The sequence below is a fragment of the Aptenodytes patagonicus genome, chromosome 5 (genome assembly GCF_965638725.1).
Source record: "Aptenodytes patagonicus chromosome 5, bAptPat1.pri.cur, whole genome shotgun sequence".
Taxonomy (NCBI): Eukaryota; Metazoa; Chordata; class Aves; order Sphenisciformes; family Spheniscidae; genus Aptenodytes; species Aptenodytes patagonicus.
The window spans coordinates 60,164,742-60,192,555 of NC_134953.1; the positions used below are offsets into that span (position 1 = coordinate 60,164,742).

The 27,814-nt window shown below is 38.0% G+C and overlaps 1 protein-coding gene across 7 annotated transcripts in view; it reads right to left on the reverse strand.

Annotated features, from left to right (window-relative positions):
* The window catches only part of PATJ (PATJ crumbs cell polarity complex component), a 162,947-nt gene that overhangs the window by 101,420 nt on the left and 33,713 nt on the right, over positions 1-27,814 (reverse strand). For all 7 annotated transcript variants that reach the window (XM_076340044.1, XM_076340045.1, XM_076340041.1 and 4 more), the window contains exons 15-21: positions 26,101-26,157; positions 24,589-24,723; positions 21,000-21,164; positions 19,158-19,286; positions 4,708-4,917; positions 3,674-3,793; positions 379-750 (exon numbers count right to left, since the gene is read on the reverse strand). In XM_076340044.1, the coding sequence (XP_076196159.1) occupies positions 379-750; positions 3,674-3,793; positions 4,708-4,917; positions 19,158-19,286; positions 21,000-21,164; positions 24,589-24,723; positions 26,101-26,157 (1,188 nt within the window). The remainder of the gene's footprint in view (positions 1-378; positions 751-3,673; positions 3,794-4,707; positions 4,918-19,157; positions 19,287-20,999; positions 21,165-24,588; positions 24,724-26,100; positions 26,158-27,814) is intronic.

Consider the following 27,814-nt stretch of genomic DNA (forward strand, 5'->3'; position numbering starts at 1 on the left):
TGCTGAAGCCCCTGGACTATTAAAACCATGAAGTGACATTCTGCTGTTACTGACATGCACTATATTAGAACAGCTTGCAAAAAAGAACTGAGCCCACAAGTCAGACATGGGAAAGAAGACTCAAGTACATGATGCCTGTAAATACACCAACCACAGCATGTATCTCATTTGAGCAGTTAAATATACAGACACTAAATAACCAAAAGAACCTTCCAAAATGTACAAAAGGATAGACTGGTATCCGTTAGAGGTACCCAGATCTCATCTAGTAATTAAAACACTAGAAAGACTCCTTACAGAGTTTAGGTCTGTAATTTGCCTTGAGGTATGGGTCCCATGGTCAGGGTACAGCACTGAGACCAACAGAGCACTCCTTACCATTTGATCTTTATAGAATGGATATTCCAGGGACTGTTTTGGACTTAAGTTAACACTGGATCTTAAGTCTCGTATTTCAGTAGTCTCAAGTTGCTTTGCCCATCGTTCTGTATTGAGGTTCCTCTCTGAAGTTGCCTTCTGTCCACATGATGCATTATATTTCAGGAAGTCTGAATCTTCTTCATACTCATCATCCACCAACATTTCCTGTTCTTCATCCATTTCTTCTGTTCTGGGTTTCAGAAATTCATGCATCTCCCAGGATTCCTTCTCATACTCACTGTCATTTTGAGAAAGCTGAAATGACCTTCCCAAGTCCAAACTTGGTTCATCAACAAGATCTTCTTTAAAAGGTGTTTCATCTCTGAAACCCTGCATAAAACATTACAGGAATATAGATTTTACATTATGTTTCTTGCTAACTCTTTTAAAACTATGTTTTATGTTAGGCCCATATTAAAAGTACATCCTGATTTTTAAAGTGAAAATCTTTGACCTTTTGCATTTTCTAAAAGAAAATACACTCTGACTTATAATTTTAACACCAAAAGTAGACATGGCAATCTTTTTTTAAATATAAAGAAATATAAGTTGCACAGCTTAGATATTGCTGCAGCCATTCAGAATAATCAACCTGAACTGAAGTTAGAGAATGAGAATTATTAAATAACACTAAAAAACCTACAGGAAAAAGTATATATAAATCCAGCTAAAGTATCTCTGTGCTCCAGACTTATCTGCTATCGCTTTATGAATGCAGGTATGTTTCTTACAATACCATCAGCTAAATAAAAAACAGCCTGAGTTTGCTTATGCAACAGTATCAGCAATAAAAAAAAAACCAACCCACAAACCAAAAGCTTGGTTTGTCCCTCCCTTGGGTATTCCATACAATATTTTAACCTGGGGGAGAGGGGAAATGGATGACCCACATCCTAAAAATAAAAAAATAAAAAAAAAAATAAAAGGACGTAATTGACTGTTCATTATCTAATACCCTTACTGTTTTAAAGAGAAGAGTGCTCAACTTTCTGCTGAATTCAAACCACAGAGCAACAAACCAAAAAAACAAACAACAAAACCAAAAGAAAAGGTACTAAAACCCACTCTGAAAGATCTTGCTCAACAGTTCTTTTTCTGGGATTTGTCGCATGCCATCCCAATTTCCAATGCTCCGTGCTTCTCCTAAACTGAATGGGGTGCTCATGGAGTGAGTCTGCACAGGCGTTTCTGAAATTTTACACCTTGCACCACTACCAGAAAGCTTGCCACACACAGAAAGCTTTTCCTCTCTTTTCTTCAGGCCACCAAGTATGTATGCCCAAACCCTATCTTCAAGGCACCAAAACCCCAAACACTGAAACCAATCTACCGATTCAGGGGTCCTCAATCAAAATGTTTTTCTTTCTGCTTCCTGCCCCTTCCCAGACTCCCCAAGGTACTTCACTATTTCTGACCTTTAGTGTCAGAATCCTGTTTTGTTAGGTTTGTACAAATGCAGAAGAAAAAAACCCAGATGCTGCCAAAATGTTTGCATAGTTCAAATGAGAGGCAGGAGAGAAAACAAGAGACAGACAAGAGCATAAGGAAACAATGCAATAATACTAGCTGGCATGAAAGCAGAACATTAGCAATCTAGAAATTAGCACATTTTTCATAAGCATTAAATGTTCTTTTAATCTATTTGACCTGTGTATCTCAATCTCAAAAAATACCCAGTCTGAAGAGATTCTAATTCTCTTCATCTTTACTTCATTTCATTTCACTTCTGCAGCATCATTCTCCAAACACTTCTGTAAGAGGCACCAACTTCATCGTTGTCTAAAACAGTTGACTTAGCTCAGAACCACACAGCAATTTGTATTACCATCTCCTAGTACAGCAGTTACGTATGTATAATCACAGACTGCTGCACTGCAGTAGCAGACACTACCAATGGAATAGGGAATACTGCAAACATGACAGTAAAGTCTACTGTTGTAGCATATAAAGTCTTCAAGTTCCTTTTTTTTTTTTTTTTAAGTCAGCTTTGTCAGCACTATGCTAGTGCATAAGAGTGGAAGCCATCATGACACGCCACTCTTGGCTCTTATATGAGCAGGTAAGTTAATAAATGGATGGAAATTTTATACTACTGCTCTAAGCTACTATCAATGCTGTCATACATAAGGTGAAACAAAATACAAGCAAATACCTCTGCGTGTATTTTGTACAAATTGATCATTCCAGTTTCTATATTCAGCTGGACTTTAAGATAAAATACTTTATTTAAAAATACTTAATAACATTAGTTTTATTTAGGAAGCAGAGAAACAATCTGAGCTGGCAGAGGACTAATTGCTGTGCCAGGAGCCCTTCCTGTGCACCCAGAAGACAACAAACTCCATTTTACATCATTAAAATCAGTAAATATCATGTCCAAGCTAGTTTCTACATAGTATACCTACATCTACCCTGTAATATTGCTCCTTTTGGTGGTTCTAATGTACCATTTCAGCATTAAAAATATGTTTGTATCCAGAGACAGGTAGACATGTTTAGCAACAAGAAAATCTAGAATTTATTTTTATTACTGTGTTGCAGTTCTGGATGATCCTTTATGTAGTCTTTTCTGGTCTAAAAAGAATGCATTTACCAATGTAAATTAATAAAAATTTTGCAAAGCACTTGAGAACAGATGAAAATTAAAAAATATCCACATCTCTCTCACTCTACACAGGTCAATACTGCAATATTATTGCCTATTACCCTGGTATCTGAGTTTCTCACTATCTTTAGTGCCTCATCCTCCACAATAAACAGAATTATTTCTCAGAAAATAAGAAAAAGGAGAATTGAAGAAGAGAGTAAAGAAATCACTCAAGACCACATAGGAAGTCTATGAAGAAGAACAGATTTCAAGCTTGCCTTATACGCTTGACTACTTTTTTGTTTTGCTGCATTATAATAAAAAGTGTTCTGCTTCCATACCTTACTTTCTTCGCAAAGCTGAACCAACTACTTATGACTACTAGTAATGTAGCATTCCTATTTCATATCCAAGGTAACCCAAGGTATTTTAATGACAGTAAATTTGATAAGGCAGTCTGGGAACTGCATTGGTAAGTGCTATGCATATGCTTAGTGTTCATAATACCATTAGTATGCAGTTAGCTGTTAGAATCTTTTTCAGAGGGAATCCAGCCTGAAGTCTATCCGATACTTAAGTCTTATCTGAAGGACATATTTTTTTTACTTTAAAACATCATTTCCTGTCCATATAAACTTAAGCTGAACCAAAAGAGTAACCAAATACCTGTGGTGCTTCAAGTATTATTGAGAAATTAATATTATCTATTGGTTCTGAAGATCCAGGGCTGGTTTTAATGTTGCTGGAATCCACACTGTGCATGTTCTCCTCCTCTTTGCTTTCTCCCTAAGAAAGGCAATCAAAATGATGAGTCAGGAAAACAAACAAAAAAATTCCCACATTTTTCAGTAAACTAAAAGGGAGAGGAAGAACCAGCCATTAGAAAAGAGATGGGAAAAAGTTACAGAATTATAAAAAGGGGAAGTTGTAAATGGAGAAGATGAAGACAACAGCTTTTATTCTTTTAAGATATTAGTACAGATATAGTAAAAAATAAAGAGATGTGTAGGAAAGAAAGACAAATACAAGGATATGAAGAATGAAATATCACTTTTTAGAAAAGGAAAGAATATATTTAACAGCCTTCCTACATTCCTATTTCACCACTCCTCTACTACTTTGAATTACAAGCACTTTCTATTAGAAGGTGCTGTGCTTTAATTAATTTTGCCTGGGTGCCCTTGATGAACAATACTGCAGTGTTCTCAAGTAAACTACTGTCTGTTCCAAAGCACTGATTCTAGAAAAAGGAAATTCTACTTGAATTTACAGTCTTGCCTTCAAACAGATTAAGTTTCTTTGATGTCAGTGGAGCTCAAGCAAGCGCTTAGCAGTGTCTTAGAGTGAAATGGACTTCAGCACATATTTAACTGATTTGCTGAATTGCTCGAACCATGTTACACCTATGCATAGGGCCAGTGTGCATAGGTTTGCCTAGACATGTCTTCTGATTCCACGTGGATGTTCTTTCAGGAGGAACTTGAGAACACTGGTTTTCCAGTCAGACATTTTGGACACTAAGCTGCCCATTCGCCAGCTAGCCAGAATTTCTGGACATGTCAAGGTGTACGCATAGCAACTTAGTTGCTTTCCACATGCATATATACCTCTAACCTGAATTTCCTCCCCACCCCAAATATAACAACCCAGTCTACACATGTCATAGAATCAAATAGAAAAAAGTTAAAATCAGTCCTTACCACCAAAGGCTTGCAGATTCCAAGAGAAACTGTACCTGGGGGCACAGATTTCAACACTTCCACTGCCTCTGCTAAAGTGGCGCTGTCCAAATATTTCTCATTTACAAACACTAAGCGGTCACCCGGTAAAAGCTTGCCCCCACGTTCAGCTACTCCACCTGCCACCAAAGAGCTGATCACAATGGCTGTCCTTGTTGGATCTAAGGGATCCTGGGGGAAAAAAAAAATTAAAAAAAAAAGTCAGTCCCCAGAAAGATTGTTTATTTTGAGTATGTAAAGACCACTTAAGCATGTTCATCATCTAATGCTACAGAGCTGAAGCTTGCTGAGATGTTCAAAAGGACTATCTACTAATATTGCCAAGGCTTACAGTTTACAAAAAGAAAGGTTTGCAGTAGGAAGATATTCTGTCACTTGCCTAATCCATTAAGAAATTTTAAGATCTGAAAGCTGACTGATACCCTATCTGCCCTCTTTTTACATACACAGAAACAGCCAGGCCAACCTGCAAATAGAAAAACAACACTGGCACTCTTCCACAAGCCTCCATCCAGCCTGTTACATGCTAATGTTACATAAAATAACCATTCTGCATGCCATTCAAGAGCTTCATAGCAGCAAAATTGATGTTAAACGAAATCATTGCAAGATCAGAAATGTAATTAAAAATATTATTAAATTAAAATTAAAAATCAAACCCAAAACATTCAAGAAATAGCAGTATACATTTGCTATATTACTGCAGTGTTCCTGCTTTGTCAAATCTGCATGACAATTTATAAAAGACATTTTCTCCACCCATGAAGCTTCCTTAACAGAGAATACAGGGGACAGCAACAGAAGAATAACTAAGATTATTACTGAAGACAAGGAACACTGTAGTGGTGTATACAGAGGAATGTGAAGTAGAAAATATTATACACATTGGAGAGGCTGTAAACTGATGGAAAGATATTCACTTCACTTAATTTTTTTTTTCCAGTATTAGCCTTTGTGTTGTGTCATGTACCATTTCTATCATGCATTCAGCCATTTAAAAATTCATCCTCAATCCAATGAAATGATTATAAGTTATTATATAGTGGCAGAAAGATAAACAAAACAAATTTATGGGGGTTTTTTTGTTTCCTTTTTTTTTTTTTTTTTTTTTTTTTTTTTTTTAAGATTAGAATTAGCCTTTCTCCCCTTTGCTAAGGGCTCATAAAGCCCAGAAATGCTCCTTGTATGCACTGGGTCTTCAAATGCATAATCATGTACTATTTTTCCCTCAGGACTTGCATCTTATTCAGGGCATGGGAGGGATAAAAAGAAAGGGCAAAATTCAAATCACAAAGACCACCATGATTTCAGCACCTCGGTGTTAATTTGAAAACAGGAATGCTTTTTTAACCCTTTATTTTTATACCTATACATTGCTTTCCAAGAGAACATGTTTTTTAAGGTATGTGCAAACGTATGAGGCAATGAATGTAATATCTGTAAATGGCTGAAATTAAAGAACTGAAATTAGAGTTCAGCAGGAAGAGCCATGCTGAAGCTGAATTCAAGTAAATACATATTACTAATAATTCTCTTCTGTTCTACTGCTTAATTCTGCCATTTTATAATCTTCCCAAACACTGGCTATCCACATTGTACGGAAGAGGCTTCCTTGCGAGTATCATGTCTGGATAATCAAGCCCAGCAACCTCCCTCTGCTGCGCAATGGTGTTCTGCCTACTGAATCCGTGCCAATATGCTTGGGCTGTCCGACTGTTTATGCTCAAACCTGCCTCACACAATGCTGAGGGGAAAGGATTTCATTTGTTTCAAATAGCAAGCTATCCATGTTCTGCATACACTTTGGAAATTTTTAGAAACAAAACAAACCCAAATGCAGGAAGTCCAGAAGAGGAATCCAAAGGATTCCAAGATGTAAAAAAAAGAGGTTTTGCTTTAAGAGTGTTGAATTTTGAAAATGTAAAGTTACTGCTGCCCTTTGTGTAGAGAGTCAGCTTTGCCTGCCCTTGCCGACAAAACCATGTGCCTAACCATCCTGATGACAGCTGACCACAGAACAAACACTCCGTTTGACACAGAGTTTTGAGATGGTTTTAATTTTTTGGGTTTGCTCCAATGCAAAATAAAAATAACCTTTTGGACTTCTTTGCAAAACGAGGATCGTGTTGAGACAGCCATTTTCGAGCAAGTAAGGCACTGTTCACATTAGGAAGGCTTTGCTAATAGAACTAAACCAGCAAGTTTTCCTATCATGGGCTCATCTTGCCATGGCAAGCAAGGTTTTATGCTGGTTCCCTAAATGGGTGAACGCTTTCTCAGCAAAACTACACCTTTGCTGACACAACAGCTTTTATACTATGACTTTTGCTGGCTTAGCTATAGTGATAAAAAATGAACAAAACAAAACCAGCACTTGTCCTTACTGAGGCAGATAAGCTGACAAAAATTTGCAAGTGAGTGACTGGCCCAGTAATTATGGCGCTGGCTGAGAATGTGGGAGAACCAGGTTCAAATCCCTGCTCTGTCTGATCCAAAGCTGTTCTTTTTTGGGTTCCAGATCAGAACCACTTAAGTAGGACAGCTTCTCCTACGCAGATATTCAAGGTCAGTAGCCTAACTACCACATTTCTGATGAGAAACAGTCCTGTTTCAACTTAAGTTTTCATGGCGATAAAAAATTTTGGCTTCAATAAATCACCATGTTTTGGTAAGAGATAATTTAGCTGAAAAAGTGTTCCAACCAGCTCTAATCTTCATGCTAAAAATGAAGACAGAGTTCCTGCAACCACATGCAGTTCCTATGTGGTAAAGTTTTGAGAACAACATGGTTATCATTGCTACTTTTCAACATGCATGAGCGTAAGCCATGTATTGGAATCGCTTCATGAAAAGCAGCAGCAATCTTAAAAAAGGGGCCCATATTAAAAACCGTTGATCAGGCAAATACAAAACAGGGGTTATAATTACACTGCTGTTTTCAAGCAGAGGGAGCTATTGTACAGGAAGAGCAATATAAACTACACAGTGACAGGGCTAACCCTGTAACGCGAGCAGTGCTGTAAAACCCTGAGTGTTTGTTACCAGTAACTGTGAATCGCAATGCAATTGCCATGAGGAATGCAACAAAAGCCGCATGTGAAGACACAGACCTACTGAATTTCGAGGTGTAATCATTAATACATATTCTCTATAATTTAACATTAAGGTGATTGCAACGGTGGATTGCACCGTGCTTTTCTCACCAAAACAAAAGGAACAATGTTTTTTGGAAACCCTGCCTTACGATTTACACTCAAACCCAAACGTACCCTAAAAAACAACACCTGCTAAAACAAGACAGCAAACACTGAATTCACATTCACATCTTGTAAACAGTGAGTGCAACTGGACTGCGTAGGTTGTTGTCTTATTTTTCAAAGAAAGCACTGCTAGCAGCAGGCTGAAAAACAGATTCTTACCTTCTATACTAACTGCAAAAGGCAAGTTCACTCCCACAGTGCCCTGACGGACTTCGGGGCCACCTCCATGTTAACAGACCAGCTAGAGCCATTTCAGGTTAAAAAAACAGCACTAACTGCGACTGCACACCTCCCCTAAGGCTCTTGATTCATTTTACCTGGCTCACATTAAGCCAGATAATAGTCATTTTTAGTCACTATCAGTAAGGACTGGATTTGAGTCGCTGCTTTAAAGTGAAAGGCTCATTTACTTGGATGGAGTTTACAGGCTGGGAAGAAACCCCCTCCCCAAACCCAGAGCTAAGATGTTGCTGTAATGGTACTTGGATAGAATACAGAAGTGACTCAACTTCAGGTTTAAGAAATTATTATCCTTCCACATGACTTTGCATTACAGCAGAGGGAGTGTGCACAGGACAGCCCCATGCAATTTGGTCATCTTAAAATGGGCATGAACTGGGCTTGGTACATTTAAAGAGGAACTTTTAACTTCCGTTTACTGAAGGATTCCTTTACACAAATGAAACATTTATGAACAATGAGGAAAGGAATCGGACAGCAAAGTAAGGCTGTCAGGAGACAAAACCTCTTAACTCACAAGCACTGACACAAATTCTTTTTTTAAAAAAGAATGACATGTAAGAAAGTTTGCCACTTGTATAAACGATGAAAGTTGACCACTGCCATGCACCAGCAGCAGCCCAGGATGCTGGCCTCCAGGTAACCCTTTGAGGAATTAGTATGTTGTAGCTGTTGTCTTTTCCTTTGTGCTCGAGCCAGCCACAGAGTATATGAACTTGTTTAAAATAGTCACAATTTATTCATACTTAGCACACCATATATTTAACTACGTTGAACCATAGGTTTTCCCTTCCCCCCTACTGCTCCTCATCAAAATCCACAAATGTTTCCTGGAGTCCAGGTGTCAAATTTTTCTTCTTATTTTTGGAGCCTCATTTGTTCTGGATTAATGTAGCAGTGCAGAGAGTCAAGCAGGGGCCACTGCAGTTGCTGCCTCTGGGATCCCTGGATTCAGAGCAGTATGAAGTCTCTTAAAAACCTGAGCTCTGCTAAAACATTAAGAGTCCCAGGAGCACCAAGTTAACAAGAGTCCTACGTGCAATGATGCTGGAGCATGTAACTTTATTGTGGCTTCAAGTGTGGGATTCGAGCTTGCCATGGGCACCAAAGATTCACACTCAGTTAGCTATCAGACGTCCTCAGGAAGCAAATCTAGAAAATATAAGCAATACAGCTTACCTGTGTCCATCACACTGGAAAATTAAAATGATAACAACTGACTGACTCTTCCACCGTCCTTACCAAAATGTGAGGTTTCTGCAGCAGCCAAGAGAGGGCACTCCAGGCCAGCCCAGCTCCCGCACTACCGGAGGCGTTTCATGCTCCGGCAAGTCTGTCCCCATCTGTCCAGCCCCCAGCACCAGCAGGACCCTCGCTATGCGCAGAGGATGAGAAGCAGTCTGTCCTATGCAGTAGACTGTAGCTATAACTCGATTGGATGTAAGCAGCACCACGTTTTCTGGAGTTTTGTTTGTGTTTTCCTTTTTTAAAGGCTTATATGAAAATGTAAGACAAAGCTGCGGGTGACTGACATTTACTGTGCAAAGTCACTCTCACTTAGTTACAGGCTATATTAGTTTTGGCATCACTTAAGATCTAAATTCAGCTAGCTTGACTTCCTAGAATATTTTAGCTTTCTTCAAGCAACAAACTGCCTGCTGCCACAAAAACACTCCTCTGAAAACAGACATCAAAAATAGCATGGCAAAGGATCCCAAAAGAAACAGTTTGAAACTTTTTTCCCTGTACCAATTTTGATTTATCTGAACAATTTTACAAGTGCCAATTTGTATACTGCAGGTTTTTGCGAGAGCGCCAAAACAAACACATGTTAGAGCTCAGAGGTCAGAGCAACCCAGCTTCATTACATTTTGCATGGGACCACTTCCAGGTCTAACATACATATCCATATTTAAAACTCTTCAGTTTGCAAGTGAATAAGATACCAGGCTGAAAGACTCTTAAAAACACAACACTGTAGCATACTGTACAAGGAACATACACACTTCAACAATTAAAAGGACCAAATGCATTTTATGTTCATCTTACTATTATGTAGAACAAAGGCAGAACTGCGCATGAATTCATTTACCTATATGCTCAGTGTTGTGAAGTTACTCAAAATACTCATCCATGCCCTTTGCAGAGCCCCCCTCCACATACACACCAACAATTTCAATTTGATGCAAGAGTCAAGGATGATAAACAACCTGCAGCCTTTTCAAAGGCACTAAGTACTTCCCGACAGAAGGAGAAGAGAGGAAAAGCCAGCTGAGAGTGAGGTCCAATTCCCTCCTTAAGGTGGCCTCAATTTAGGATTGAGACTAAAGGTCCAAACCTTCTGTTCATTCACTCCAACATATTTACAGGACTTGGCTGTAGGAACTGCCAAAGGTACTCTAAAGCCTGAAAAAACATCCCTGAGAAAGTGCTCAACTAGTTTTTGTTAGATCCACTGCATGGGCAATCAGACTGAAATTCAAAGCGTTTTAAGACTTGTTTCTGCCTCTTCCACTCATATTAGATTGCAGTCAGCAGGGCTACTTAGGAAGAAGACTACACAATGTATAGCCTCTGGCTGTACCAAAAAAATAAACTACAGGCTGATGTGCTGAAGTAATACAAACTTAAACACAGAATGGTATTCAAGGAGGAACGCTGAACTTTTCTGTGATGTGAGGCAAGCACTGGAAATAAAATATAAGTATTTATTGATCTGCAGTGAGGGAATAAAGCAATGAATTTCAGAAGCTCTAGGGTGCAGCCAGCGTTAATCAAACCTTCTGCTGTGGGAAATGTCAGCAAAGAACAGGAATTCACAGAGAAAGAAAAAAACATAAACAAAACATACAGAGCCACACCCAAAGGAGGAGAGAGAACAGCAAAATAAGAGTAGGTGGCACAATGGATTTCCCACACCAGGCTTTCATCATCTGCGATCTGAAATCGTATCAGTCTTCTACAGCAAGAACGAACATGGTGGCCAGCAATTACTCAAACCCGTGTAGGTCTGGCAGAGCTGGCAAGCACTACGCAGTCAACGTTCATCTGCTGCGGAAGAGGAATATGCAGCAGATAGTTGGGACAAAAGTGCCTTCAGATCAAAAGAAAAAGATCTTACACACTACTGCTATTCTCAAATAAAAAGATCAAAGATAGGCACTGGCTATGGTAGTTTTTAAAGTGTCACTGTGCAGTGGACTAGCATGTCACTATCTTTTAATTTATCAAACTTCTCAATCAACCTAAGATTTCATCTGCTTCATATTTGCTCTCAACAAAGCTAAAGTCACAGGGATTACATTCATTAGACTTTCTTAATATCTTATACTTTCAGACCTTCCAGCTCCAGAGAAAACACACTAAATGCTGACTACAGGGAAAAGCCACAAAGATAAGAAAAAAACCCTGAACTCATAAGGAAATGGAGGAAAGACACTGTGTGATGAGATAAAGAAGGGATAGAGATGTGCGGGAATAAAGAAAAAAATACTGACGAGCCAAGGGAAAAAGTATAAATGGTATCACTTACACTCAATTGTCTTAACACACATTCTGGGTTTGATCAGCTTTCAGATTCAAATAATCCCCGCACTAAAAATCCACCAAGACAGCCCAGCAGACACTTCCACCAGTTAGGTGTGCTGGCCTCAACACTGTTAACAGTCTGTGGAAGTGCAGTATGTGTTTTCACACAAACCAGAGCTCTCCTCTGCATGGAGAGCTTGCATCATAAACAGCAAACACATGAATTACAGATGATTTGCTACAGAAAAAGCTGCAAAAGAAAAGTGGGGAGACAGGACAGGCCGTTTTTTTGCAACAAGGATCTGCAAACAGTGACTTGGCCCAAAGAAGATTTGCAACAGTAAGGATGGTGGAGAAGACAGAAGGGTAGGCAAAAAGGTTGCAGAGAATTTTAAGGCTACTGCAAAACGCAGTAAGAACAGACAGAAAAACTCCAAGTGCAACAGTACTATTTGGATTTGGGGAGCAGCATCTTCCAGAAGGGTGAGGTATTAAGAAAACAGAATACCTTATAACTTCCATGAGTTTTCAGAATTCCTCATGCTTATCCATCAGCACCAACATATATCTCAAATCGCATCGGTTCAGAACAACAGATTTGGAGCTGCCTGGGTTAAGCTTTTACACGCCCATTGCTCCACCATCTCCACATGCTCACTGAAAGACTAGCGCAGCTTTTAGATAAGCAGCACTCAGCTGCACAGTTTCCTCTAGTCTCATCTACATTATCTTACCCTTGCTGAGATTTGCCAAGTGTTTAACAGAAAATCTAGCTACAGTTTTGTCCCTTTAAAATCTTGCCTTCTCTTGCAGGCAGAAGACATCTGTGGAATAATAATGAATTTCTTTGGTTTGGGGTTTTTTGTTTTTATTAAAAGCTATTCTTCCTAGCAGGAAATGAAAAAGAACAACCAGATTGTAGAATTTGGGGAATAGGGAAAACATTTCTAAAGGTTAATAATAATACTGCTTAGCATTTATTTCAAGGATATGCGACAAACCACAGAAAAACAGATGTTCTCAGTAATGATCCAGTTTCTCTGCAAACTCAGGTATTGTCCAGAGCACTGGCTGTTGCAGCTCAGAAAAGACAGGAGGGCTGCCTCTAGGATATGGCACTCTGCTCTGTACATGAGATTCCTTCCTAACTTTTCACTTAAAGAGTCAGAATGATGACCCCCCCACACCCCAAACCCAGCGTCAGGGCATACTCAAGCCCTAACGTGACTTCCTACATCCAAGTTCTCCAGCTTCTCTACCTCAGCAAGCTATTCCTGTGTATCTGTCTGTATCTCATGCTGAGATACACAGTCTCTTTGATTTCTTATTAAAGTGGTTTCTGGTCTCCCAATGCTTTTAGTACTGCTGCAGTGAGGTTTTGGAAACCACTAATCATGAACACCCTAGAAACTCTACCAGGAATGTGCTCAATTGCATTCACCAGCTCTTCAGTCCTGAAAAGTAGTATTAAGCTGAACTCCAAGAGAATTTTTCAAAAAGCTACATTTAATTCAATTCATGACACACTATTAAGAATTATTTTACAAATGAAACAGCTTAATATGATTTAAAGGATGCAGAACTTTCCCATAGGGGGAGAGAAGCAAATCCTCCGTGAGATGAGTACCAACACAGTTGGTACTGAGGCTTACAGAACTTTGATGTTAATGAATGTGGATGGGTTGTAGAGATGGGAGAAAAGCTGCCTTTATCAGTTTTCCCAGTACCAAGCTGATAGCCATTGTAAAACTGCTTTTTAATATAGCTGTGCAGCTTTTGCCAGTAAGCCACAGGTTTCCATCACATGATCAGGTGAAAATGTGCTTAACAAGGACGTGAATATGCTTCTTTGTTCATTACAAACTTATCACAAAACAGACGAAGCTCAAATTATCACAAGAGGGCAAACATTTAGCCAGCAATATGTCAAAGCATTCCAACCCACATCTCACTGTTGAACAGTCCAAAAAAGAAAAAAAAAATAATCTAGTTGAATACCACCTTCTACAAATAAGTAGTCAGTTTGCTTTTTTTGTAACTCTACATCTGGAGCCTGTTTGTTTGGAGCATAAAGAAAAGAGGAAAGATATTTGGAGACACTTAAATTGCTTCACTTCCTGCCGTGAATGACTACGCAGTGATTTTGTTATAAAAAAAGAAAACAATTGTTTCCCATGCTCCCTGGGAGAAGGACAAAACATAACCTGCTGAATGTGCAGCAAAAAGAGACTTCAGTTCAACAGTAAGAAGAAACTGCTAATTATAAGGAAGATAAGTCCAGGAATAAGGCAGCTGTGGAGTCTCAATTGCTAGACTACAGTAAGAACCCCTTAAGCACTGACCCAGGCTGATGAAGGCTGGCACACTTTATGCTGTTTCAAGTCTGGGTAACATAAAGCTCATACAGTGCTGATATGCCTGTTACTGCTTCCGTGGATGGGTAGATATCTACACTCACATTGGCAAGGACCACTTGGAGCAGGTGAGCCCATGAGCTCCTACAGCCCCACAGGTCTATAGGGCAGCCGGCTACTATGCAAAAGCACCCAGAGTCTGGGGACTTACCTTTCAAGCAGAGAGGGAGAGAAACAGCATCTCACAGGCATTCCTAAGAGCTATGTAAAATGTCAACCCTCTCTATTCCAACCCTCGCCCCATCCAGTTTCACGCACTTTAAAACAGCTGCTTTAAAATACTCTGACTTCAAAGCACAGTAAATTAAGCTCCACATAAAGTCCATTCCGCTTTTTGTTTAATTTGATAAAAGCTCATCAGACCATTCAAGTTACCTTCTGGTCAATACTGCCTCAAGAAATCTGCAATTCAGTTACCTGTGTTTTTTTCCAATATTTCTGTAAAACATTACTGACAGAATCTGTTGGTCTGCATGCATCAAGTCTTTGGTAAACACTGTTTCAGGGCCACTCAAAGTACCTTTTATACTATTGCGATCTCTTCTTTTTCTCTAGAAGTCTTCATCTTGTGTGATTTTTCTTTCCTCTTGCTCTAATGCCTTGGGATCGCTCTCATTTTTATACAGCATTTGTCCTCTATTTTAACCTGGTGACATACCATGCCCTCTTCCGTTTTAATTTCTTTCTAAGAAAAAGGATTGGTCCCAATAACAATGGTTTAGCTCTTGACTTGCTGGCCAGGAGGTTTAGCTTCAGGCTAGGTGAAGTTACTGTTAAGCTAGATACTTTCACGTCTATTGACAAAGAACAATAAATACGCTTAACGTAGCCCCTTGCATCACAGATGATCCCAAAGCACTCTACAAACAGTGTACTGGGTCCCTCATTCACCATCAAAACATACTTGCCGCTAACTGTGCCAGCAACACTACATAAAAGTTAGTTAAGAGGTGAAAAAGAAAGCAACTTCTCCAAGTGAAATTACAAGGAAATTAAGGGAGGTAGAGTATATTACTTCACGGAGAAGTTGGCCAAAAGACTGAACAGCACACCTTTTTAATGGCCAAAAGGGGGGCAGGGTCCCTGTTCAAGATAGAATCACCAGCAATGCAACACTGCTCCTCAGGTCTCTGCTGAACCCAATGCGTTATCAGCTGAAGAAAGCATGCCGCACGCAGAGCCTATCAGCATGGCTGCTGCTGCCTCTCCTTCTGCAGGCTTTTCATCTAAGCATTATCAAGAAAAAGCAATGCTTAGCCTAAGAGCTTTGACAAGATCCCAACACAGTGGTGACAATAGAAAAATACACAGAAGATTTCATTTTAAGACCTCTTCAATGTTTCTTATTTAAATAAGCCATCACACCGGGAGAACAAAAATCCGGTGAAACCGATCATTTCAAGAATACACAGTATCAGCCTCCCCATCCACCTCCCCTCTTGCCAAGTATTGACCTTGCTAGCAGAGCAGCAGTCTCAGAGAGTTTAGATTTCCGACCACATAATTGCAAATTAGGACATTCAGCGAAGGGGAAAAAAGATTTTTTTTATACACAGTGATCATGGGAAGCTGAACAGTATCCTATATAGATACAGGCCTGTTAAAGCAAAGAGAGTAAGTCTACTCTATTTCTATAATGGTATCCCAAAGTTTTAGGAACGTGTACAGGCCTTCCAAGAGGACCTTATTAAAAAAAGGCAGCGGCTCTGTTTTAAGCATTTAAATCCCTAAAGACAAACAAAAGAAAACACAGGACGAAGTAGAAATACTATTGATTATGCATAATTGGTATAATTAATTTGTAATTAGTTCATTAAAATATATAGGCATTGGAATTATGCTTGTACATTTCTGGGAATATCCTGCAAGTCACTTGGGATATGCTTATCATTTATTTGATAGATGAAACATTATTAGAAAGACAGCCCATTAAAAATTAATATACCAGAGTAATAATTTCTCAATCTCAGCCTTCAGTTTTCTACATACTCAGATTCCTATTCTACCTCACAAAGAGTTTTTATTAATACTGTTTTTCAGAGTGTGACTTGGGAAGCACAGCATTTTAGACAACTGAGGCACAATATCCTTTTCGGCAAGTATGTAGTCAGTTTTGAGAAAACAAAATGACAAATACTATAAGTTACATACCATGAGAGCATTCAGCACCACATCTAACTCTACAATCAAAATTAAGATGGAAAGGTAAAAAGCCTCACGCTTCAAAACAAATACCAAACATGAATGGAAAGTAGTAGGAACAAACTTCCACAGCACCGTAAGCAGCCTGGTCTCTAATTGCTTAGCATTCTTCCATTTCTGCAGTGCATCTGGCATCGCTCACTGTCATAAATGAACACGTCTGCATGAGCAGGATTTCAGGGGTTCTTAAATACCGCAGATAACAGTCACCAGTCTCTCACAAGAAGCAACTGAAATGGGCTGGTATACACTGGTACTGCAGCAGCATTTCAAAGATGTTATCATAGCTTGATGTGGGGGGAAAGTAAGATGGAATAATAGTGCATCATCGTTTTTTTCCTGTAATGTTACTTCACTATTCCTACTGATCTTTCTGAAGTCCTACCGATATTTCTGAAATGCCATTTCAACCAACAGCTACAGAAATAATTTGATATTAAAAACCCAGAATACAGTCACATCACCTCCAAGTTGGGTACGTAACACCAAAGTTTCCTTAAACTTCTATAATGGATAGAGAATGTCAGTCCTTATGCGTGTAATTATGAGCACCACGAATAGGCCTTCTGCTCAAAATCACCTCTTAAAAAGTATTTTCCTCCCCACCCTACCTCCATCAACACTAATGGGAGCCTAGAAAGGTTGGTCTCTCACTGATGCACTGATCCATGAACGTAGGCCATGTGAATACCCATCTCCATTTAAAAAAAAAAAAATCTAAAAAGAAAAAAAAAAGAAATCCTATGATTACTTAAAAAAAGCAAAATCAACAGTGGATATATAGTGCAAGTAGTGTCATTTGCCATTAATAAGGCTTGAATCTTTTCTTGCAAAACAAAGAGTATGTGCCTAAAAAAAACCCTTTCCTTTTTTAAAGAAGGGTAACATTGCAAAAAGAAATATAGAAAAGAGAGTTAGGTCTCCAGGTCCTTTAAGCCACAATTAAACACTTCACTGTAATTTTGTGCTTCTCAGCAAATCTGCTTTAAGAATTCTGAACAGCCTCCCAGGAACCACGTACTTTTTTTTTCCCCGCCTCCAATCTAGCATGGACAATTATGTATTTTCTTTGCCCTGCACTCAAGAATGTGATGGATATATTTACATAAACACACACACAATCACAGATATCTCTATATAAAAATTAATCTGCAGATGATGAAAAGTGTAAAAGATCTGAGGCACATCCCAAACAAAAGAGCATACTTTATACATAAATATCTTGAAATTATAAAGATCTGAGATTAAGTGGTTTACCACTCATTTAGAATTGATTAGAATGTATTTAAATTTAGCTGAAAGTACCACAACATTGCTCATGTATTTGCATCTGCGAATAAGTAAATAAAAAGCCTGTTATTAAAGCCTTCATTAATTCTGATTATATGAGAACTTAAAAGCAAATCTGTGTATTACTGCTCTGTAAAGATTCCTAGCAACTCTACAGTAAAGCTGGCACTTCAACACAACATGTGTCAGCGAAAATGACTAACAGGATCTATTTTCAGTAATCTTAAATCACACTGGTAAAATATAGAATTAATGGTTTTACATAATACTTGAAATATTTTTTATTCTAATTCATTCCCAATTCATGCCTTATTGTATCAAAAAGTGAATTTTATATCACTTGACATTTATGCACAACAGCTGAACACATTTTATTAAACTACAACATTTAGGCAGTATTCAGATGTGATGTGTATATTATTATGAAGAGCGATCCAGCTATTTTATTTCCTTATAAATATGATGGCTAGAGGTTTAAAAATATATCACATTGACTAGAAACATGAAGAACATTTCATTCTGACTACAGATTTTGAGAGTTTCTATGTATTTAATTGAAGCCAATCTTTTTGAAAGAAGGATTCATTAATTTTAGCAGAATTGTCCCCCAATTAAAGACTTGTCTGTTGATTTCTAAAGAGTTTAACAACTAAGTATATAATCTTCCCCAAAATGGTCCTTCTTGGAGAAATCAAGTTTTAAGCTATGAATGACTTCTGAAAGTCAACTCACCCCCTGCCCTGAAAATTCTACTCGTATCTCTGGCATACTGGTTTAATAGTTTAAGCAGAGAAGCGTAACTGAAAAATTATTAACGAGGTCCTTCAATCTCTATTCTTATACTAATAAATTAATGTATTAAAGCAAATTTGTGTTTACAGAAACTTGAGTTTGCAACAATGATTCACCTGTCAGCCCTGATGTTCCCTTTTGAATGTGAAGGACAGTCCTGATAAAGCTACCTCTGCAAACTCTACTTTTCATGGCTCTATTCAAAGCCTGAGTGAATCTTTCCATGACTTGAGTGGGACCACAGATCGCAGACCAGCATGGGTCTATACTCCATTTATAAATGAAAGGTGATTTGGGGCAGTGAGGGGAGAAAAAGCAAAAGACCCATTAAATTTGGTACATAGGAAATGATGTTGCAGTACCTAAGTTTGCTTGCCACTCTCATAGTTGATAAGTCATTCCAAGCTAAAACAAAATAAAACAAAAACCAACCTCCCCCCAACATTTAGGCATTAAACTCAGAGTTATGAGGTGGAGTTTGATTAACGATTTTGCACTTTATCACGTCTGATAATCAGACTGGTTTAGAACAAGCTCTACACTATACTTTATAGAGTTGGCCTCAAAATAAATTACTTTTCCCTACCACAGTTTCTAGGCCCAAGTGCCAAGTCGATTACCCAGTAATCGACCTCACAAAATATTTTAAGGGATTTTTAGTATTTAGTTATACAGAAAAGTATACCTGATAGTCTAAAATGCTGAATCCTAAACCATTTCTGTCTTTCTCCAGTTCAATAACCTTCACATCAGGAGACCATAATGCTAGTTCCCCTTCTTCCTCCTCAGGATTAATGTCTTCCTCGGGTTTCACCTGAAAAATAAAAGCTCTAATAATAAAAGTTCAAATGATATTCTTTCAGTTCTTTACAAACACTATTCCTCCAATATTTTGATTACTAATGGCTCATACATGCCCTAAAATATGACCTTTTATGGAATTACAGCTTCATTGAACATTATGCATCCAGTTTTCTCCAGCTTGCTGCCTTGGATACTTCCCTGGGACCATGCCTACATGTTTTGAGCATCGGAGCCCAACCTGGCATACAAATACCCATGTATTAGTCAAATTAGTTGTTATAATATTACTAACCTGTTACATGTTGATGAACTTCAGCTGTCCCATTAGATGCATAAAAGAAAAATAAATATCTTAGCATAAAAGATTTAACCACAAACAGCTAATAGAAAGACCAGGCAATCAAGCACATCTGATACTTGTGTCATTAAATATGTGAAGAAAAAATTCTTATATTGTAACTATACAAATAGTATCTACTTTGAAAAAGCAGTTTCCTTCACAATTTTTGTGCTAAGGGATAAAAGAGGTATAGTTACCCAATTTTGTTGGGTAAGGACAGCTTCATAAATACATCTTCCAAAAAGCCATCTTTTGTTGTCTAACTTAAAATACGTGTTTTAACATTACTGCTATTTTATCAATACAATCTTTACAAAATATCAATGTATGATGTCCCAAGAAAAATGTTGAAGTCTTGTACCATTAACTTCAAACTGATTTAACTTTATTTCTTTGGACAAATATGCCTATTACACAGAGCACTGCCATGGGGCAAAAGGAAGAAATATTTCTTCCACACACTCTTTCTTGATACTTTTGACAAAAGAAAGCAGAAATATTGTGAGATTGCTCTAAGGAGAAGGCAACCTCTGTTCACTCAATATCAGCTTATGGCAAAGATGTGCAACTGACAGGATGTACATGGAAAATGTTCAGTAAAATGCAACATCAAAAGAACACAGTGGAACAAGTTCTATTGCAACAGAAAGGGCCTTTTACAAAAAGGTGTAATATTGTACACCTTATTCTTCCATGAAACATCCATATTACTTGTTTAACTCTCCACCTTAGAGGAAATTAGATCAGAAAATATCAGAAAAAATGAGAAGTCAAGGTGTAAATACTTTTTATAAATAGGAACAACCATTACAAGTGTCAAGCTTTAGTTTGAGACTTTAAAGCTTCTGCAATGGAAAGAAACATTAAGTTTCTTTTTTTTTCCAGTTCTATAAAAACCTACTCAGAACATGGAAGTAATCAGCTAATGGTGGCAAGGATGTGATTTAGTATAATTCAGAGCTCTCACTCACCTATTAAGTGTAAGAATGATGAATGGGATGTACATAGTCAGCATGCTAGCTCGGTGATTTACCTACCTTGTATTTACAGTACAATGAAGTTTCTTCTGACCAACCTGTATAAACTGTAGTAAAAGTACCAGTGTTGCAAAGATGAACTATCTTTCACTGAAACACCAGCTGTCCCTTATGAGCCCAAAGTGAATGGCAAAGGCAGCTTCATATGACAATTTAATACAAAACTGCCTCATATAATTATATATTTTAGGAAATGTTATTTAAGACTGAAAAGTGGTCTGGATCAAACAGCAAAAGGAAAACAGAAACACTGTCTTTAGAAAGCTAGATCACTTTCTCAGAAATATATGCACTTTTTCAAAAAGTTACTGTCCTTTTACACAACTGAATGACATGAGAAGTCTACCTTTTGTTCTGGAGGGGAAACTCCCACGGTGGGTTCATCCACAAGAGACTCGCTGCCATCATCAAAAAGTTGCCGACAGCAAACCAGTGTAAATGGTGGAGGCACTTCTTTTAGAAAAGTGATTGCCTCACGGCGTGATTTTCCGTATAGCTGAACTCCATTTACCTACACAGAAGGGGAAACACACATCCACACTAAGATAATTAAAAGGATATCAACCAGATTATTTCATTAATTTTTCTGCGTACATGTCTTTCCCCAGTTGCATGCAAAAGTAATTTTACCTAGGGATTCTGGCAAAGCTTGCATAGTTTTATTAACGTATGCTTCTGAAGTATACATGCATTACTGTAAGACTTAAACTGCATCTGCAAGATCTTGTGACTACTGACTGCTACATCATGTCTCTGCTCTCTTCAGCTTCCTCTAACTTGTTTTCTGCTCACTACTTTTTCTAGCCTAAATCTTTCCTAGCATTGTTATTTTATTCTCACCTGTTTCTTTGTTGGGGATTTTTTTTATAGCATTAGGCTTATGTGTTTGAATTTAAAAAGATAAAAAATTAATTTTCCAAAATATTTTAAGAAAACACAGATTTTGAACACAGATTTTGAACTCTAATCAAAGACTTGAAGTCAGAACTAGCACAACTTTGTCAGTTGTTTAAAATGAACAAAATGGTTGAAACTAAAATAGATCCTACAAAAAACATGCAAGTATGTTTATATAGTAAAAAAGAAACCAATTACAGTAAGCAATTAATCAGAAAACCCTGACAAGGGTCAAAGCTTACCATCCCATAAGCTTTCGATCCTGAGTGACAACAGAAGACCATAAGGCCATTGTTAACGGATGTTTTAAACCACAGACTTAAAAAAAAGAAAAAAAAAAAAAAAAAGATAGATAGATAGATAGATAATAAAGCTGCTTTAAAAATGGGATACTGCAGTGGTACTTCCTCAGGAAAATAAAACTACAGTGATTCATCCTCTTTTACGTATTTTATAACCTACAATATCATGAGGGTACATCTATTTGCACCATAGCAGTATCCTTAAATATGAGGAAAGCAGAACATCAGTAGGTGTCATAGATGTGAACATCATCTATGTTGACAAGCAGTGCAGCCCCAAAAGAGCAAGGGTTTAACCCAATTAGTGTTATGGACTCAATCCCGACACCTCTTGTGTTTCAGAGATTTGTTTCAGGCTACCTCAAGTCTGCTCTCATGACCAAATATGAAAAGTTGCTGGAGTGCAACCAGCGACTGGTTTAGGAATCCGGTACACATCATCCAAGTCCACTCCACAACATGAACCAAAGCACAGTAAGCGGGGATAATTGAAGATTCTCTTCAATACTTCACTCCATACCCAAACTGCAATGCTAATGTAGATGAACCCACATGTGATCCTAGAAAATGCAGCACGTAAATATACAACATACATGTACATACCTCTGTACATGTGTACTTGAGGCAGAGCCTTGCCATATACTTCCCAGATCTCCTTGTTCTTTAGAGGGACCCAATCTTGTGCAAGACTACACAGCAATCTCACTTTAGCCACCATTTTCTTCCTGATCACCTCTATTTTTTCCCACTTTCTCCTTTGTGCTTTTTACAGTGTAAATATAGCTTATATTGCTGGGAAACACAGAGTTGCTCTCACACTATAACCCAGCCAAGGAGAAAAATTCAGAGTGGTGTAACTGGCCTCCAACACGGTAAGACAAACTGCTATGTTTTTTTTCTGTAAGAATTACAGCAACTGCTGAGCTATCAGGCTAATCCATTAGTTAATTATTTAAGCAGAAGTATCTACGCATAAGGACTTTTTAATGCATTGAGAGCGGCAATGTGGTGGAAAGTTACCAGCACTTCTCAGCGTACTGTGATTGATGAAGAAGAGCTACTGCGCACTCCCAAGCAGACTTGGGGACTCCCATTTCTCCTTTTGCAGCTGCCAGAAATCAGCCTCGCAACACGCAAGGTGCCCAACACCCCATTCATTTACCACACCACTCTAATTAGTTGTGTCATCAAGTAGGAGCGAGTGAAATTTTTTAACAAAACTAGAAGGACACAAGGAAGCAATCTACTCCTAAAAAAGAACACAATGAAATTAGCTAAAATTAGGGGAGGGAAAAAAAAAATTAAAAAAAAAAAAATTACCATGCTTTCTATCATAATTCAAACACATCATTAAAAATAATCAACATTCAACCTCACTATATATTAAAAAAAATTCCTTGCTGATCACATTTTAATCCCAACTGTAGCAGGCCCAGGTAGAGCTCCTTGTTTGGGGAATGGGGCTGTCACTTTTTCCATTGCAAGCCCCTACTTAAGGGAATTTATAACTTGGCTGCAAAAACATACTCTGGGCTAAACCTGGCATATATAGCTTTAGCCCTGAAGCACATTTTTATTGTGTTGGGTTTTTTTTCCAGCTACAGAGTAGAAAAAAATTTATGCTTACTAGGTCTGGACATATCTGTGAACTTAATTGTAAGTACACAGTAATAAGTAAAACTGTTAAATATATACAATTAAAGTTTCCTAAGTTACTCTACAGCACTGCATTATTGCTTTTTGTATATAAATTTTTGTTTAGTGGCCAAGGAATTTAAACAACACTTCCAGCATTCCATTAATCCCTTCCTTTAGGAATCAAGATTTCCTCCATTAAGCAATAACTGAAGAAAATGGTTTAGGTCTTAGTGATATCAGTATGAATTTTTGATGTTAAAGGGTGAACAACAAGTAAAAGCAAGAGCACTGTATACCTAACAAATTAATCTTTCAGAAGGCCTAATTTTGTTCCCATTGATGTCAATTAAATGTTCTTGGCATCCACTAAAAAAAAGGTTCAAATTCAAAATATTCCACAAAGAGCAGGTATTCAATAGGAAATTAATGTTTTTTCACTTGCAGGCTGAGATACTGATAGATATACACACACACACACACAAAATAGGTATTGTTTTAATACTATCAAATAAATATTTTTCCTGAGCAAATAGGTCTGGTCTGATTCTGATAACTTCAAAGCTGCCCCAATACCTCTTTATACATATTTAAACAAACTGATGTACTAGCTCATACACACTAATGTCTTTCAACACTCAACAAGCAAGTTATAATGCGTAACAGGAACCACTATTCCTGAGACTGTTGTAAATTTTTTAGGAGTGACAAATATTAAGAAAGATCATCCACCACAAAAGCTGATGCCAAATTGCTCAAAAGACCGAGCTAAAGGTCTACAGATACAAATACATTCAACTGTTATCTCTGCCCTTATAACTCTTGATACTCATGTTAAAACATTTCAGGAAAAAAACCCACAAAGTCACTAAGAGGTCACAAGAATATGACATTTTGTCCATAAAGGAGGAATGAAACAGTGAAGAAAATGAATGTGGCTTCCAAAGCACTACTCTAACTGCTTCCACAACCAACTCTTGAATACTACTATTACACACACAGCAGCCAAACTAGAATTTAATACAAGCATTTTTAAGAAGGCTAAGCAAATAGGAAATATATCGGTTGTATTTTTGGGGTGGGGGTTGTTTTGGTTTTTACCTCCAGAAGTTCATCCTCCAGTTGCAGAAGACCAAGTGTTGCAGCTGGACCATCTGAAGCAATTGATGATATATAATGATGTCCATCAAACGTGTCAAGCTCAACTCCTAATCTCAAAGTGTGGATGGGTAATAGCTGCCGACAGATTAAGTATGGCTGAGAATGTATATATCTTTATCTACCACAATATAAACATATTTAGGATTCAGTAGCTCACCAAATTAAATTAAGCACACAGTAAGATGATGAAGTCTTCATACTGACATCATCCGCATTACAGCACAAGTGTCCATAATTTCTCTATACAAACTGCACAAATAAAAACAACCAATCTGCCATTTGGGGGAAAAGGCAATTTGAACTGTATTCTTAAATAAGGCTACCATATTGGAAAAAATGCAGAGAAAAGTACCACCTAAAGTCTATCCTACCCAAAAGGTGAGTTTTCAACAAAACTGAAAGAAATTCCATAATCACCATAAAAACTCATCACAAGATCAGCTGTCTTACTCCTTTAGGAGCTACGCTACTTTGAGGTAGGAAAAATATCCATGAAGCATCCTCTGCAAATAGCTAATAATACTGGCATCCTTGTTTCTGCAAGGTGAAATCACTGATTTTTTGTTAGCCTTTTCCCAGTGGGCCTCCTTAATTTGGAATTTTTCTCTAGGGAGCCTCCAACCATTAGTGTCTTAGGTCTGCTAATATTAGGAAGACTAGCATAAAACTGATACATTATCCAGACAAGACAGCAGAAATCATGGCAACTTGGGGAGAAGAGGCAATCACCAGTGTCTTCTCCTTCAGCTTGGCCATTTTCTGACTTTTTATTACTTAAGTTGAAACACTGACTGTCCTTCTGGTTCCCAATTAACTCTGGATATTCAAGTAAAAGGAGCAATCCATTGATCCTCAACATTCCCTCACATCCATGTCTGATTGTGAATTTATGGCCTTTCTTCACTGAGAAATTCCCACAAGTATATAAATGCATCACCTCCACAAGCCTCTTTTGCACAATATTAACATACATATCTTGAAAATCTCTCGAAATTCTCGGGAGACTGAAATTAATTTCAGCTCTGACCATTTCAATTAAATGGACCTCCCTCTCCCTGAGCCAGGATCACTATGGCAAACGCCTCTGCAGGACAACGACATTGTTCAGCAGAGTTTCAACCTCTGCTCCATTCTGTAGTGGCTTTCAACAACTGAATTTCAATGCAATTAAGTACCCCAACATTTGAGGCTTATATGCATGGTTTGAGTTTTGTTTTGTTTTTTGATTGGGGGTGTGTGTGTGTGTTAAAAGGTTCATTTGCCCATGCTACGAAAAGGTATTGGACCAGTCCAGAAGATAAGCAGAATATTGGCAGCCTTTTTTTGGAAAAGTAAGATAGAGCCACAAAGCCACTAAATTTCTGAAACACATAAATCTGGAATTATGTCATGCCCTCCGGGGATTACTCTGCCAACATATACCATGAAGGAAACCATCATGTTAAGTCATACCTTGGAGTATTTCTGAAGCTCCGAATCATCTGTAATAGGCATATCCACATTCACAACCTAAAAATTGTACATCATAACATTTTTCAATAGCAGGACAATAAAGACTTTACCAAAATGATGAATTATGGCAAAAAAATGATAAGCAAAATAAACCGTACTTAAACAAAGTCACATTGATGCAAAGTAATTTTAAGCAAATGTTAGAAAAATCTTTCAGACACAGAACATTTACAACTAGGAATGTGGTGATTATGCACTATTAGCAGACTCCAATATTATCCTATTCCTGAAGCCCAAGTGCCAATTTTAGTCAAGTTCAGTAATCCTGTATAAGCACAAAATGCCATTATATTTGACACAAATACCCAAACTGACTTGCCAATCAGAATTTGAAAAGTATGATAGCTTAAATTATTACTTCAGGCTATAGTACGGCCATCTAACATCTAGATTAAACCACCATCTTCCACAGCATGTTTCTAACATGGCTTGAAATACATGAGTTTAATTACCAAATTATTTAAAACAGTGTCGTGGTTAAACCTCAGTTGGCAACTGAGCACCACACAGCCGCTCGCTCACTCCCCACCCCCCCACAGTGGGATGGGGGAGAGAATCGGAAGAGTAAAAGTGAGAAAACTCGTGGGTTGAGAGAAAAACAGTTTAATAATTGAAATAAAATACTACTACTACTAATAATAATAGTAATAAGAAGAAGAATAATATACAAAGCAAGTGATGCACAATGCAATTGCTCACCACCCGCTGACCAATGCCCAGCCAGTCCCCGAGCAGCGGCCCCCCCGGCCGGCTTTCCCCCAGTTTATGTACTGAGCATGACGTCACATGGTATGGAATGTCCCTTTGGCCAGTTTGGGTCAGCTGTCCTGGCTGTGCCCCCTCCAGCCTTCTCAGTCGGTAGAGCATGGGAAGATGAAAAGTCCTTGACTAGTGTAAGCACTACTTAGCAACAACTAAAACATCGGTGTGTTATCAACATTATTCTCCTCCTAAATCCAAACCACAGCACTGTACCAGCTACTAGGAAGAAAATTAACTCTATCCCAACCAAAACCAGGACAGAGACAAGAAATCCCTTCAGTATATCTTCATTTTTTTATATTAATAAAATAACTATGTTCACCACCAGTTTTCTTGCAATGTTCTTCCTTAAAATATTTTATTTATCTGTAACCTTGGAAGGTTATTTACTCCAATTTTAAATGTAGTAAGATGACATCTGTGGTGATCTATGGCCCAGGGTTGGAGTTTGGGACACTGAAGTTGAATATGTTTGGAAGGATTGCTACACTTGTTAGATTTGGAAAATATATAGTCTTGCAAAAAATCAGGTAACTTCAGGCTCCTTTGGAAATTTCTAGTTTAACAAAGTATCTATGAAACAATACTAAGTCTCAGCTTTTTCTTTTGGCTTAATTTTAAACAGGGCTTCCAGCATCTTGTTTTCCAGTACCTAGGGTATTTTTCCTGACAGACAGAATCCATTTCATGTCCATTCAGTTGTAACTAAATGAATCTATGACTGATAACTCCTCAGCTTGACTGCTCACGCTTAGGTACCTGGCAACAAATACCACAGTCATACATCCCTGCACAAACTTCCAGGGTCTCTTTCTGTTTCAGCAGGATCTCAGCTCCTTCCATTGGTACCACAAAGGATCAGCAACACAGAAGCCATGAGTGACACCAAACC